The sequence below is a fragment of the Larimichthys crocea genome, chromosome XI, assembly GCF_000972845.2.
Source record: "Larimichthys crocea isolate SSNF chromosome XI, L_crocea_2.0, whole genome shotgun sequence".
Taxonomy (NCBI): Eukaryota; Metazoa; Chordata; class Actinopteri; family Sciaenidae; genus Larimichthys; species Larimichthys crocea.
The window spans coordinates 2103208-2119515 of NC_040021.1; the positions used below are offsets into that span (position 1 = coordinate 2103208).

General features: G+C 41.1%; 2 protein-coding genes across 3 annotated transcripts in view; one reads left to right on the forward strand and one right to left on the reverse strand.

Annotated features, from left to right (window-relative positions):
* Nucleotides 1-307: 307 nt before the first annotated feature.
* On the reverse strand, nt 308-10607 carry frk (fyn-related Src family tyrosine kinase). Its single transcript, XM_010747633.3, has 8 exons — nt 9961-10607; nt 8208-8329; nt 6606-6769; nt 6318-6486; nt 5302-5460; nt 3406-3587; nt 2324-2489; nt 308-2205 (listed from the first exon to the last, which is right to left on the reverse strand). The coding sequence occupies exons 1-8, from the start codon at nt 10347-10349 to the stop codon at nt 1997-1999; spliced, it is 1560 nt and encodes a 519-aa protein (XP_010745935.1). The 5' UTR covers nt 10350-10607; the 3' UTR covers nt 308-1996.
* Nucleotides 10608-10733: 126 nt separating this feature from the next.
* The window catches only part of nt5dc1 (5'-nucleotidase domain containing 1), a 65933-nt gene continuing 60358 nt past the window's right edge, over nt 10734-16308 (forward strand). The window contains exon 1 of one of the 2 annotated variants that reach the window (XM_027283960.1): nt 10734-10843. In XM_027283960.1, coding sequence (XP_027139761.1) covers nt 10841-10843 — 3 coding nt within the window. In that variant the 5' untranslated portion in view covers nt 10734-10840. Of the gene's footprint in view, nt 10844-16119; nt 16244-16308 lie in introns of those variants that run through there. The other variant, XM_027283959.1, reaches the window with a different exon arrangement.

Below are 16308 nucleotides of genomic sequence, written 5' to 3' on the forward strand. Positions count from 1 at the left end.
GACAGGACACACACCTACACAGGACACACAGTTTGGCTATTCATATAAACAGAGTGCTTTTCAGGAAGGTATCAACGTCCTTGACACATGTGGACTTTAATTACTAATCTCCTAAACATTGATATTGACACCAATCCAATGAAAGGAAAATGGTCACAGGTAGAGAGGATAGAGGAACTAAGAGATCAGGAAACCAAATGAAAACTTGACTACATGACTCAGCAGAATGATTAGACTCATTTCTATTAGTATCCACCACATCCTGTACAATAGTCACTTGATCAAATAAATAACCCAACCAGGATAATAGTAAATATAAGTCATTTAATTCTATTATGTATGATAATGTTAAAATACAGTAGATTTTATAAACACTGCCATGGTTACAATGTACAATTAACAAGATCTTGTTCAGACACTTAAGACATGATACAAAATCATCAGAGCATGAGAGAATCCACTTAAGTGTCAGGCATCTGATCAGATGTGCCATGGATAATCTGAGATCTGCTCAGCTCATCCGCTTTTATTTGGTTCAATAAAAAGACATTAAAACAGAGGCGTCGAGTCCAGTATGACATTGTTCAGTCATTTAGCCGTTTTACTGCATTCTAAAAGTGCCCCATCATGAGAGCAGGTAAGGATGAGTGCACTGCAGACTTTTACAACGTAGCTACCGGGGCGGGACTAAAAAACAAGCACAAAAATGTGCTGTGCACCTGCTGTGCTAAAATGATGAGGGCTGCCAGGTGCAGAGGAGAAAAGACCTCATTCCAGTGTGCATTCAAAGTCAGAACTCATGCTCCAAAATGACACAAATGAACAGAACATAAACAATCTTTAACATACTTAAACAATTAGGCGTGTGCATGTACCTCCACCCAAAACTAAAGCGGCTCATTTACAATAGAACTGATCATCCATGACAGCTTTCACTCTTTTCACACAAGTCGACCCCGTCTATGTGCAGCCAAACAAAGCTAACAGGCTAATGCTAAAACAACACACAGATGTGATGCTGCTCCTTACCCGACTGAAGAGGACAACAACCTCCAACCTCACAGTTAGTTTCACATTTACAGAAAGCAATAAATGCAGCTTTAGAAGTATTTGTTAGAATGCTGATTATTTGTGCTATGTTCTAGTCAGTTCTGTGTGCAAATTATTCATTTTAAGCACAAATCAGGCCATTTGTAAAATTCTTCTTGGAATTAGAAACTTGTTAGAAAAAAAATGCACATGAATATTTGTGTTTGTTCCTTCAATCTTTGTTTTAAGCTCTTGTAGCGGTTGTCAGAGTGGCAGAAGAGAACACTATAAAGTTTAACTATTTGAGGAGGGTGCGGCCTTTTACTTTACAGTGAAATATTTTTCATTTAAGTAAAACAGAAGTACTTTGTCATTACACAGACCTTCTTAGTTAGCTCCTCTAGACACTCACCTACCTTTGAATAATGTTAAATGACTTCTGGTATGTACATTCTCTATGACACAAAGCCAAACAGACCAAGCATGTAGGTGAACGTGGCTCACAAACCCTCTCAGGTAAACCTTGTGCTAGTTGCTATGCAGGTAGCCAGTGGAAAGAATGTGCGCTATGCTGCGTGCAGGAAGAACCGGTTCATCGAGATGGAGCGAGCAGCATTCTGCCTCCGCTCAAAAGGCGCCTCTTCCCGGACAAGTAAGCTTTTCGAGTTCAGCTACACAGTGCAGTTCAGTTGCCAAACAAAGTGAGGAGTGTTGCAACCAGCTGTCGCTGTGGTTAAAGCTTCCTCGCAGCATGTCAGTTACCGTCACAGTGTCAGTTACCATCAACCAGATCTAACATTTCAGATCCTTCATTCGGCCCCAGTGGTTGGATTTTTTTACTACATTTGAATCAGTTACTTCATAAAAACATCAGTGTGTCTTTGTGTTTGGATTCAAGTGATTCTGATTTGGTGTCACTGCATATAGAGTACATTTTGTCCTTTTATTTCCAAGTGTCACGGCCCGCTCAGTAACGGCTGGCGTCGTCGTAGGACGTCACGTCCAGGTCGAAGAAGTCCTCCAACTTCCACTGCAAAGTCTCGAATGTGGGCCGCTCGTGTGCGTTCTCCTTCCAGCAGTCCATCATGAGGTCATACATGACTTTGGGGCAGCTAGGCGGGCATGGCATCCTGTAGCCCTGTGGAAGCTTCTGGACCACCTGGTAGTTTGTCATGGCTGGAAGAATCATGTAAGAATGACATACATCACAGATCAATCACACTTTGACTTTTCAGATTTTTTTTGTAAATCAGTAATTTTGAATGATTTGTGACGAGGTTGATGGAAGGCTCACTCTGGTAAGGCATCTGTCCAAACGTCATGATCTCATGCAGCAGAATTCCAAAGGACCAAACATCAGACTTGATGCTGAACTTGTTGTCGTGGATGGCTTCGGGAGCGGTCCACTTCACAGGGAATTTTGTTCCTTCTTTGGCCTCGTACACATTATCGTTTTCTTTCTGGAAGCAAAAACGCAGCACACAGTTCAGATTTTAAACTTTCAGTCGATCGGCACACTAAACCAGATGTAAAGGGAGATTTGGTAAGCTGGGGCAGTGGCAAACTCTTTGAGGGGCAGGGGCAAATAATGAAAGGGGACCAGCTGGATGTGGTTGTGATGCATTTATTTTTAAGTTACCAACTGTGTACAAGAGCTGAATTGTTTTATTATGATTGTATAATTACAGTGCTGCACCTCTGTCATAAAATACATGGGTTAACTATTTAACCAGTTATTTCTCAAAGACATGTGATGATGTCATTGGGCTGCATATTGAGGAGCTCGCTCAGGATTAGCACTCTAGAGGGCTCTTCATCATGTTTTATCGACTGCAGGGTCGTCCCAGAGGGCACCACTGCATCACTGTTATCAACAGTATTTTTTTAGGCTGTATAATGTGTCATGAACTGGCTCTTAAAGCTGTGACAAAATGGAACACACAAAGATTAGATTCAAAGAGGAGATAAAACTATAAAACTACAGTAATGAAGTGATGCATAGAACAGAGCATTGAAAGGCACAGGATAGATGTAGGTAGATGTAGATGTAGATGTATGCAGGGTGAGAACGGTGTATGAGTGTTCCTGTGCAGTAAACAAAGGAAACAGAGGAGGAACTGACACTTGGAATGAATAACAGAGCCTAGATTTTATAGCCTTATAAGGCAGGGCTTGGGTGATACCTGGAACAGATGACAGAGCTTTCCCGTCAATCACACAGTGTGTGCCAGTAAATGAGGGCAACGTTTATAATTAGTGAGGAATGTGGACGTCGATCTACCAATAGTATTTCTTTAGCTTCATGTGCAATTATCTTTATGAGAACTACAACACTTGTTAGTCTGTATAGGATATCTCTTTAAAAGTCAAACCCACCATGAAGACTCTGGCGAGGCCAAAGTCAGCCACCTTGCAGATGTTGTTCTCGCCCACCAGGACGTTCCTGGCTGCCAGGTCTCTGTGGATGTAGTTCTGGAGCTCAAGGAAAGCCATCCCTGCTGCCACCTGGGCGGCCATCTCGATCTGGTCAGAGATGCCGAGCGTGGCTCCCTTATCGTCTGTAATGAAGAGAGAGAGGCACAGAATCAGTTGCAGTCCCGCCATGTCTGAGGTGTTACAGAGGGAAACTGATTGAGTTTAGAGATTTTAATGTGGAGACAATAATGATAAATAATAAAATGTAAAATAACACGTTATATGGTGGTCAATAACAGTTAGTGCACCTTTTAGCCAAAGCTGGACCCCTGTGGGAGGTGACTCCACCCACCATTTGGCCCAAACCGAACTGTGTCAAATCAAATTAGGGCTCAACGATTTGTCATTTTCTAAATTGGAAATCTAAAGAGTTAAAAACAAAAATGGCACCCTTTTAAATCACATGATAGAAATAATTCATGTTTGTGTCTTACGAAGCTAAATGAGGTCAAATAATTAAACACATAAAATGACAACTGACAGCAAACGTACTCCGCTGGAGCTAATTAACCTTCATCCTGTTCTCATGATACTTGCTGAAGAGATGTACCATGGGCCAAGGAAGAACATGGTACATTTTGGGACAGGTACACCAATTCTTTTTCATTAACATTGTGAGTTCAATTATAATACAGACACATATCATAGAAACTGGCCTGTTGGTAATGACACACATGGCCAAGTAGGTTCCCACAGGAATGTGTCTTGGCACATCACATCAACAAGCAGCAAATTCCTCATACCTTAAAACCTACTTGGCAAGAAACCTGATGCAGGTCTAGTCATACAGACACGGACACCTGAGAGAGTTTAAAGTTTAGGATACCTGAGCAAAATGTGTCCAGAGACTATGTCTAACTCTATCCTTTGTACATCCTTAGTGTGACTTTGAACATGTCCTAGCCATGAGGTGTTACAGAAGCAGGGTGGATGCTGAATTATGGCTGATGTGGGACAGCACATAGACTGTCTCGGGGCTGCAGACATCAATTCCACATGAGCGCACCTCAGAGTGACCATCACTCTAAATGGAAGTGCCACTACATCTCTCACACTACATCTCTCACACTACAGCACAGCAAGTGTGTCTAAGAGGTGAGCAGGAGTGTCCCAGCAAACACAAAGTCCAAACTAAAGCAAATTAACATAACCAACTAAGAAGTAAGTAATGACGGAGTATTTGCCTGGTGTGTATTGCAATGCAGTAAATGTTTTAATGATGGGACTGAACTGTAAATTAAACACAATATACGTTCATACAGCTTGAAATTAATGAGCAAACACACATTAAACTCTACTTGCAGACTTTTATGGTGAATTGACCTAAGATGACTCAGACTGTAAATGACAGCAGGTGACCACATTCTCTTCCTTATTATGTTCCCTCCCTGTCACACCATGCTGACTTGATGGTTGGTTTAGGGTTTCATCTACTTTATTCTTCCATAACATGAATTTCAGCAAATACATTCAAAGTCTGACAGACCGATACTTCATAATGATGCTGTATAATGCAAACATTCGGTCCAGTCTTTCCTAAAGTGTTAACATCTAAAAACATGTCAAATCAAATCAATCAATCAATTGTTTGTATAGCCCAAAGTCACAAAATACATTAGCCTCAGAGGGCTTTACAATCTGTACAGGGAGTGACACCCTCTGTCCTTAGACCCTTGGTTTTGTTGCCCTGGGATACATTTCTGCTGTAACCTGGCCCGGAGATTGTTTTCAAAGAACAAATGCTGCACTGGACTCTGATCCTGTCATAAAGTAGCAGTAAATAATCACATGTCTTACTCTGGAGGTATTCCAGCAGACTGCCATTCTTCATCAGCTCTGTGATGATGTAGATGGGCTCCTCCATGGTGCAGACAGCATACAGCTGGATCAGCTTGGGGTGGCGCAGCCTCTTCATGATCTGAGCCTCTCTCAGGAAGTCCTCAGGGTCCATGGTTCCTGTGAGAGGTGTTGGTAGTGGTCAGTGATGTTTTTGGCAAAAAGCAGGATTTTATGTAGTACATGTATACTTTTACATAGATGCTCTAGTTAGTCACAAAGAGCAGCTCATGCCAACTATCCAGTGCATTTTCTAGGAACTGTGCCTGCTCACAATTGCAACTCACTTGCCCAATAATACAGCATTTTATTTAATTCTGAGTCCCAATGATAGACTTTTATCGCCCCAACAATGGGTAAATTCTCTGGAGCATGTCTTCAGTTTAGGTCATATTTTAATGAAAACATCACATAGGAAATTCTTCCTGAGGTCCCACAGGGCTCCAACTTTGGCCCAATTACCTTTTCCTTTTAAAAGCAGTTTCTTGGTCGGATAATGAGACATTATTTCTCCCTCAACTCAAATGCAAAATTCTTAATTATTATTTCTGGTTCTTCCAGAATCATGAGATCTTTATGACCTATATAATAATGCTACAGTATGTACAGAAATCTAGGAGTAGTCTCTGTTGGCTGTCTTGGGACAAACAGGTTAATAATATTAATAATAATAATAATAATAATAATAATAATAATAATGATAAGAAATAACGATAATAACAATAAAGATAACAATAATAATAATAATCATAATCATAATAATAATAATACAGTCATGTACTTGTACAAGTAGTTGAGATGTGAAAGACACATTCCAGAGTGCACAACTCATGTGGCTCTCACATCTCAAATAATAAAATCTAGTTTTACTGATCCCACACTGCACTGCTGATCAGTAAAATCAAACTGCACTCAACCCATTTCTAAACTGTTCTATACTGAACACTGTAGTCAAAGTAAAGGAGGCATTCGTGTACCAGGTTTGAGCGTCTTTACTGCGACTGCTGTGGTTTCGTTCCACAAGCCCTCGAAGACTTCTCCAAACTGACCGGCTCCAAGCTTCGTCAGCAGCTTGATTGATTTGCGGTCAATCTCCCATTGGTCCACAGTGTTATAGGACAGACCGTGAGTCTGTGGTGCCTCCATCTACACAGATGGGAAGAGAAGAGTCGCCATTTACTGATATGACAATGTGACTTCATGCAAGACAACAATGACAAAAACAAACAGGATGTGTTCATATTATACTGCTCGGTGTGCTTTACCTTTTTGCATGGTTCACCCAGACGTACACACAGACCATCGGCCTGTTTGGAGTAATGTTCCACTAACTGTTTCAGTGTTTCGAAGGATCTGGTCCTTGACACAAAGTAATGACCATTGTCCATTTTTTTCAACTTGTAATGCTTCACCTTCCCACAGTCAAACACTGAAAGACAAGTCAACATCCAATGATATACTCATGAGTCAAGAAGTAAGTATGCTTTCCTTATGGCTCAGCAAGTTTTTAATCAAAGCAAGCCAACACAAGATTGTCATGGTAGAAATGTTTGTATTAACTGCATTAACTGTAGTTTAAAAAAGCATCAATAGATTCATTTTTTTGCCATTTAGGTGCAACACAACAATCTGCAAACAAACACTAATGCCACTGCTTTTTTCTGTTTGGTGCTGGCCGGGTAGTGTTCAGTGAGTTTATAAGAATTTTTTATCAGAAACTGAACCCAAACAGTTAAGTTGTGATCAGTAGAACCAAAACAAAGAGTTGCAAGATGCTAAAAAGCACCATAGAATAAAAAGGAACTGCAGAGTCAGCTGATCTGTGGGCTCATTATAGTCATTTGATCCAACGTTTATATGGAAATGTCAAAGTTCATTAAAGATATACAGCAGGTGTTTAGTTTCTAGTCCGTTAAGAGATCAAATGGTGACAGGAAGCTGCTTAACTCTGCACCTTTTTACATTTTTAGTTATGCATAGTGAGAAGTCATGAGTATAATGTTATTACTATGTTTTCCCTCAGATTAAAATGTAATTAAATCAGTCAAATTAGCCTAAGGTAAATATATTTTCACTTGGGTGACATGTTGAATTATTAAGAATTAATATTAGGAATTAACCTGGGGACTCTTGGCAGTGAAATGAATAATGACATCAGTTGAGTTTAATGAATGACAATGGAAAGAGTTTAGTCATGATGGAAAGAACTACACCAGGAAAGGCAGAGAGCTAAACTTATCTCACTGTTATTTATTGGACTAGAGTTTATTTAACTTGATGACCTTGAAGCCATTAATCGTTTAAGTCAACTGAGCGAGTCACTGAACAATGCTAGGGGTGTGTGGAAATGTGTGTTTTGTGACAGCAGTGTACAGACAGATGAAGTAGTGCTAGTTAGCTAGTTAGCATACCGCTAATAATCTTGATCAAGTGGAGTAATACACTTGTACAATTTATTGCTTTAGGAATATTACTGCACTAAAAAGGTTATTTAGTCATGATAATTTTAGAAGCTTCTTTCTTTAGTTTTGATTTAGCTGTAAAGACTGTGAAAATAAGCTTGTGAGCTAACACTTTAACAACAAAAACTTACATAATCATGTTTTAATGCTAAATGCTGAGTATCTGCCTGGAATGTTTCTTCATCAGGGTGAAATTTGAACTATGTGAAACATGTATTGTATGTATTTTGGTAAGCTGCTAAATTGAACACGTTTTATCACCAACAAAACTTTTTTTTTAAATTCTCTCTAAATGTATACTGCCAACGTTAATGTGCACATCAAATGAGAAAACGATATAAAACTCACTGAAGTGAGGGAGAATTGACTCAAAGCTTAAGCTTCTACTGTCTTGTCTTAGCTTACCTGAGAGGGAGAGTTCCCCCTTCTGACTTTCACAGTTTCGGATGAGGAAGGCCCCTTGCAGGTTCCCCCCTGCCAACAGCATCTTCTCTGCATCCAGCCTCTTGGTTTCAGGAAAATACCATCTGGAAATGAGCATTGAAGCAAAGAAGCGGTTAAAAACTACAGTACTCAGCTGTATAAAACAATGAAGTATATATTCATTTAGCTATTTAGATGCTCACATAGGAAACAGCCATGGGGCTGAGAGCCACAGACATGATGGAAAAGTTGGAAAGTATTGAGACACGGACTAATTATTGGTGTGTTTGTTGACAATATGAAATGCACAGGATACATTAATCTTACATAATAAATCATTCTAAATCATTTCTCACCAATAACCATTAATAATAGCATATATTAAGAGAGGGCCAATAAAATGATCTACACTGTGTGTGCTTATATCTGTGCTTCTGCTTTGTATGTTTCAATAAAGCAGCACAGTGTTTTCCTAATTAACAATAATATCATTTCTTTCTTTGTATAACTTGTATTATGAGCCTCTGTTAAACAGTACCTGATGTAGTATAATGGTCTCCTTTATGCTTTTATCTTAGTTTTTAAGCTTTTGTACCTTTATTTTGATAGAGACAGCTGAAGAGTGACAGGAAGGTAGGGAGAGAGATAAGAGAGGAGGGATGACTTGCGGCAAAGTGCCCCTCTCTCTGCATTCTTATAAATGATAATAACTGTCATTTTAATCTTATGCTCCATTTTTAGGGTCTCTCTCCAGGAATAGCTATCTATAAATATCCCAGATTGCCCCAGTAGGTTTATCTGGTCCTCATTAAACTAAGAATATGACATTTTATCAGGATCTTAGTCCACAAGTCCAGAATCCTGATGACTTATCGGCTCAGACTTATCAGAGCTGAGTTGGCACAAGGAAACATGATGCACTTGTCAAGAAGGAAATAGTTGGTGTTCCATTTATCAGCAGAGGTAACATGTACAAAACCCTAACACTCCTAAAACTTGGACCATAAACACAACCTGAGTGAGCTTTGACTGCCATTCCCACAGAGATGCATGTGATGAGCGGCATGATGTAGTGATGTCACGGAGTGGCATAAAACATATTCTCGTCTGTCTAGTCTCTCAGGTTTGTGATTTAGTGAAACTATGACAAAGAGTATGACTCCACTAATCAAAACTATTTTTATCCCTGTAAACAAAAACAGGAAAAACCAGAGTACAGCTGACAAGACACTTGTCAGAGACTGAGAGGGACCCACAAAGTGTTTTCTGTGACATAATCTTCCCCACAGCTACAAATAAAGAAAACAGTATTGTTTATTATTACTTTTAATACTCTGACACACACACTGCAGGATGTGAACACATCAAGGCTTTTCGCAGTGTTTTCAATCTGCAAGTTGCTGCAAAACCAGTTTGTGTGTCTATCCGGAATGATGTGGTTCAACTGTATACAAGTGTCCATGCAGCAGAGGCTGGTCAATGCACCGCTGAGCTGCTTTTGTTTTATGAGCCTGTTCTCTCCCGGGATTATTAACCATGTTTCCTGCTCCAGACAATCATTAACCATTTTGACCACAGACTTTCACTCTGTGGGGTTTTCCAAAAGTGTTAACAGACAATGAGTTGATAAACAAAACCACTGATTTGAAAGGCTGTGGTCACTTCACGCGTAAATATGACTGAGCACAGCCTTTTCAAACACAATAATGATGTTATGATGGTAAATCATACTCACGGCTCTGCGTCAATACTCTCCACAGGTGCCACATAATTGGCCGGGATGTATCCCTTTTTGGAGGCCGACACTCCGGTGAGAGCTTTCGCAAACCACCAGTCACCAGCACTTTTATCCAGAGCCTCTAACTTGTCCCCGGCGTTGAAGCTCAGATCCTCCTCGGTGCGGGCAGAATAGTCATACTGGGCGATGTAGTACGCCTCAGCCTTGTTTGGAAGCGCCGGTAAAGATCTTGAGGCCGGGAAGTCCGGCTCTGCTTTTTTACCAGCGTGGATGTTTTCAATAACTGTGGCAGATTTGTCCACACCTGTGCTGTCATCTCCGGGCCGCTTCTTGAAACACGACGTACATCTCTGAAAAAGCGACACTAACCTCTTACGGATCTCCATGGTCAAAAAACAAAACAAAAAACCCCCAAAAAACTTCAAGTCAATCACAGCAAGTCATTCTGTGTCAGGAGTAAAGACTGGAACAGTTTGGGGAGTCCCTTCTCCTCGTTCATTATTCCATAAAGCAAAGAGTCATTGAGTAGTCCCGGTCTTTGACCTCAGCACACAGACACAGCTCACAGAGCACACTGAGGGAAGCTGACTGGCTCTACTTAAATGTGAAGTTTCCTGCTCGAGACTCGGTCTGGAGTTCATGGTGCATATTCCTGTGTGTGTGTGTGTGTGTGCGCGCCAATCACCTGCACCTGCTGAGGAATGAGGGAGCGGCTCGCGCACGGCAGCTGACGTCACATGTCCTCGCGCAGCCATATTGGCGGGTAGAACCTGTGAGCACCAAACAAGTGATTATATTAGCTACATGTTTATCGTTATTTATTAATGATTCACTATGGAAGCCATTTCCTGGACTGATTAAAAAAAAGAAAATAAGCATGGTGAGTTACAATTATGTGGTACTAATTTATGGGCCTGTAAGAAAAATATGCAACAGTAGGCTAATTAACAGTTTTAAGTTAAAATAAAGCTATTAGGAGGCCCAAGGCGGGAACATGGCGGCCACAACAGGTGGCAGAAAAAAACTACACTAGTGGACTTTGGCGTCTGATGCAGGGGCGTTTATGGTCAAACAGTTCCAGTCCTTGCTATACAAATTGTTTAATTGTGATATTATTTAACCATTTAGAGATACAACAAGTAGTTTTCTCCACTGGAAGGGTGCTAGGGTAATAAAATAATAAAATAATAATAGTAAAAAAATGGTCAAAGATGTGGAGCCTGGGTGGACCTGAATGATGCCTGGTTGCTCAAACAAGCCAGGGACAGTGCCCACCTGTCAATTAAAATGGCCACCATCTTAATTCTTTATAACTCTAATAACAGAATCACAGTCAGAATCGCTTCATTGGCCAGGTGTGTGTACACACATAAGGAATTTGACTACAAGCATGGACATAAGTACAATTTAAAAGACAAGGGACATGACAGGTAGGCATAATATAGTAAGTCTGAATATATTGAATGAAATCTAAATATATGGAATGAACCTTTGAATATATGGAATGAAACTTTGAATATATGGAATGAACCTTTAAATATATGGAATGAAACTTTGAATATATAGTTCATTTCATTCTGTCCGCAGTCCGCTGTGTGAGTAGCGTGCCCAAAGCTGACAATGTGTCGTGAATCATAAAATACGTTCAATACTAAACTAAATATTCACCCTGCATTGGTCTATGAATGTGGGTGATTCTTATTGTATCTAAACGATATATAAAAAGCTTCTCTTTCAGTTCATGAAATCCCTGTAGCCGCAGCAGCTTCTCCAGTCCCGGAGAAGTGTCGCGTCAGAGCGTAGTGCCATTACGCACGGCCATTCACTGTGTTTTACCTTCATTAAATCACCTGAAAACTATATCAAGCTAACCATACAGTGTCCTGGGCCCTTTCTTGTGTACAGGTGGAGATTGTAGACTGGGTGTTGTGGGGCACTCCTGTGAGGTTGAAGGCATGCTGAGGTTGGCCTGATAAACAGCTGCCTGGCCTGTTTTATGTCTGCCACGATTAAAAAGGGAGCGAACTTCCTTGTCAGGAAAACGGTATTGGTCAGGGGTATTGGGGAAATTTTGGCCCGTACACACAGTGTTAACGATGTCCTCATAGTTTAATATTGCTGCAATGAGATTGTGAGTGGAATGACTGGTTGTCACTCACTTTTAGCTATGGCATCCACATGTTACACAAGATGCCGTGAAGTCTGACGTCAGTCAAGTTTCATTCAATATATTCAAGGTTTCATTTAATATATTCAGACTTCATTCCATATATTCAAGATTTCATTCAACATATTCAAGGTTTCATTTAATATATTCAGACTTCATTCTATATATTCAGACTTCACTCCATATATTCAAAGTTTCATTCAATGTATTCAGACTTCATTCAATATATTCAAGGTTCACTCCATATATTCAAATTTTCTTTCAATATATTCAAAGTTTCATTCAATGTATTCAAAGTTTCATTCAATATATTCAAGGTTCACTCCATATATTAAAAGTTTCAGTCAATATATTCAAGGTTTCATTCCAAATATTCAAAGTTTCATTCAATATATTCAAAAATGTAGCCACAAGGGGGCACAAGCCAGTGTCTTATTGTGCCAGTCCCAAGCCCGAAAAAATGCAAATCAAATCTATGATTTCCATACCGGATCGGTCGAGGCCCAGGTTAACGACCGCTATCGGTGCTGTTCACCTACAGGGTGCCGGTGGAAATTGGACAATTGTTGGTCGAAGAAGGAGAGGAGGAAGGCGTGTTCGTAGGAAGAGGGAGAAGAGGAAAGCCAAGAGTCTAGGACTGAGACTAGGGACTTTGAATGTTGGAACTATGACAGGAAAAGGTAAAGAGTTGGTTGACATGATGCAGAGGAGGAAAGTAGACATACTGTGTGTCCAGGGGATCAGGTGGAAAGGTAGCAAGGCTAGAAACTTAGGAGCAGGGTTCAAGTTGTTCTATCAAGGTGTAGATAGGAAGAGAAATGGAGTAGGAGTTATCTTGAAGGAGGAGTTTGTTAGGAGTGTCCTAAAAAGAGTGTCAGATAGAGTGATGAGTTTGAAGCTAGAAATCAAAGGTGTGATGTTTAATGTTGTTAGTGGGTATGCTCCACAGGTACGATGTGAGCTGGAGGAAAAGGAGAAATTCTGGTTGGACCTTGATGAAGTGATACAGAGCATCCCTAGAAGTGAGAGAGTTGTCATTGGTGCAGACTTTAATGGACATGTTGGTGCAGGGAGGAGGACGAAATGGTGGAAGCTGAAAAAGGAAGAGTGTTACATGACTTTTAGGAAGGAGTTGAGACAGGCTCTGGGTGGTCAGGAGGTGCTTCCAAACGACTGGACAACTACAGCTAATGTGATCAGGGAGACAGGTAGGAGTGTACTTGGTGTGTCATCTGGAAGGAAAGTAGATAAGGAGACTTGGTGGTGGAATGAGGAGGTGAAGGAGTGTGTACGGAGAAAGAGGTTAGCTAAGAAGAAGTGGGACACAGAGGACTGAAGAGAGTAGACAGGAGTACAGGGAGATGCAGCATAAGGTGAGAGTTGAAGTGGCAAAAGTCAAACAAGGAGCTTACGATGACTTGTATGCTAGGTTGGACAGTAAGGAGGGAGAGACTGATCTATACAGATTGGCAAGGCAGAGAGACAGAGATGGGAAGGACGTGCAGCAGGCTAGGGTGATTAAGGATAGGGATAGAAGTATACTGACAGGTGCCAGTAGTGTTATGGGAAGATGGAAAGAGTACTTTGAAGAGTTGATGAATGAGGAAAATGAGAGAGAACAAGAGCAGAAGAGGTGACTGTTGTGGACCAGGAAGTAGCAAAGATTAGTAAGGATGAAGTGAGGAGGGCATTGAAGAGGATGAAGAGTGGAAAGGGTCCTGATGATATACCTGTGGAGGTATGGAAGTGTCTAGGAGAGATGGCAGTACATTTTTTGACTGGGTTGTTCAACAGGATCTTAGATAGTGAGAAGATGCCAGAGGAATGGAGGAGAAGAGTGATGGTGCCCATTTTTAAGAACAAGGGAGATGTGCAGAGTTGTGGCAACTACAGAGGAATAAAGCTGATGAGCCATACAATGAAGTTATGGGAAAGAGTAGTTGAAGCTAGACTAAGGGCAGAAGTGAGCATTTGTGAGCAGCAGTATGGTTTCATGCCAAAAAAGAGTACTACAGATTCAGTATTTGCTTTGAGGATGTTGATAGAGAAGTACAGAGAAGGTCAGAGGGAGCTGCACTGTGTCTTTGTAGATCTGGAGAAAGCTTATGACAGGGTGCCCAGAGAGGAACTGTGGTATTGTATGAGGAAGTCTGGAGTGACAGAGAAGTATGTTAGAGCGGTGCAGGACATGTATGAGGGCTGTAAGACAGTGGTGGGTGTGCTGTAGGTGTGACAGAGGAGTTCAAGGTGGAGGTGGGACTGCATCCGGATCAGCTCTGAGCCCCTTCTTGTTCGCTATGGTGATGGACAGGCTGACAACGAGGTTAGACAGGAATCTCCATGGACTATGATGTTTGCAGATGACATTGTGATCTGTAGTGAGAGCAGGGAACAGGTGGAGGAGAAGCTAGAGAGGTGGAGGTTTGCCCTGGAAAAGAGGAATGAAGGTTAGCCACAGCAAGACAGAGTACATGTGTGTGAATGAGAGGGACCCAAGTGGAAGAGTGAGGTTACAGGGAGAAGAGATAAAGAAGGTGGAGGATTTATAATATTATATTTATAATATTATATATATATATATATATAATTATAATATATATATATATTATTATATATATAGAGAGAGGAGAGGAGAATAGATAGATAGATAGCTAGATCGATAGTAGATAGATAGATAGATAGATAGATAGCTAGATATAGATATGAACAACCGACTAAATGTAAACAGTGGTGGATATATATATTGCACAGATTTGCAGGGTAATATGACAGATAATATCATTTAAACAGGTGGTTCTTAAAAACCCAGTACAGTTGTCATGAATGGGGAAATTGTCATGTTAGTACCGGCTAATTTTTAATATAGGAGCTTATGGAGATTGACTCGTTTTGTAGCCAGCCTCAAGTGGCCATTTGACAAACTGCACTTTTTACAGCCACAGAGGTTGCCGCTTGATATTTATATATATTTTTCATCCTTACATAGTACTTTAATGTTTATCTTTAGCTGAATGTATGCCTATATTCGTGTATGCGCACAGCGTAAACCTTAGTGGAATCCCTCTACGTGTACATATACCAAGGGCCGTTTATTTGTAACCAGACAAACCAACTCATTTATTCATTGCATTATGGCATCAAAATAATAACTGATAATAGCTTTTGCTGATTTCATTGGATCTTGTGCGTAGCCTCCACCGTCAGACTTGTGGTCAGATCCAAAATATTACTGAAGGGGTTGCAGTGTTACATGTAAATTTTCTGAAACATTATATATTCTTACTAGCTTTTTTTGTTTGCACTCATAATATGGAGGCTGCTCCATTGTATTTTTATTCATTAAGTGAGTTGACTTTATTTCTTTTTTACTCTGGATTGGTGAGGAGAGTTTTCAAAGTTTACCATAAACATTTTTCAGGGGAGCTTTCAGCTGCATCTGTTACATTTATTAATGTACTGAAGCCTGTTGTAACAGAATGTTTGCATCGTCACATCGTGAAAAAGGTTAGGCTCTCTGCCTCAGATAGCATCTTACTCCCAAAAGAGGGCTCCCAAACAGCTGGAAACGGCCCTGCACATGGCTGGCAGCCCAAAAATGATTCTGACCCCCCCTCTAAATGAATTTTGCGCATTTGCGCATTTACACTGAGTGTTACGGTTTCGTCCCCGGCCCACACACCGGAAGCAGTGCACCGCTCCCGTCGCTCTCACTCGCCTCTCTGCCGCCTTCTTCAGGCGCACAGGAGTTTAACTTCTGGCTCCATATGTGGAACTTATTGACGGTAACCGTTTTCATGATAACCGATTCGTGTGCAGGAAAACGGTGCTCGGTGACTCGTTTTCAGGTGCCGTTTTAGAAGAGCGGAAAGCGCGCGAGCGGACCGCGTGCCATCCCGCCGCGTCACACAGTGACATTGACACAGACATCAGTACGGTAGTGTTGTTTGCCGCCGTGCACGAGTTGATGTGTGTACAGTGACGCTAGCTCCCCGCAGGTTCCCCTCCACCGCCGCAGCCACAATGAGCGAATACTTCAGCCTGGCGGACTGTGATGTTATCGGCTTCGACCTGGACCACACGCTCTGCCGCTACCATCTGAAGGAGACCTCCAGGGTGAGAGAGAGAGAGAGAGAGTGTGTGTGTGTGTGTGTGTGTGTGTGTGTGTGTGTGTGTGTGTG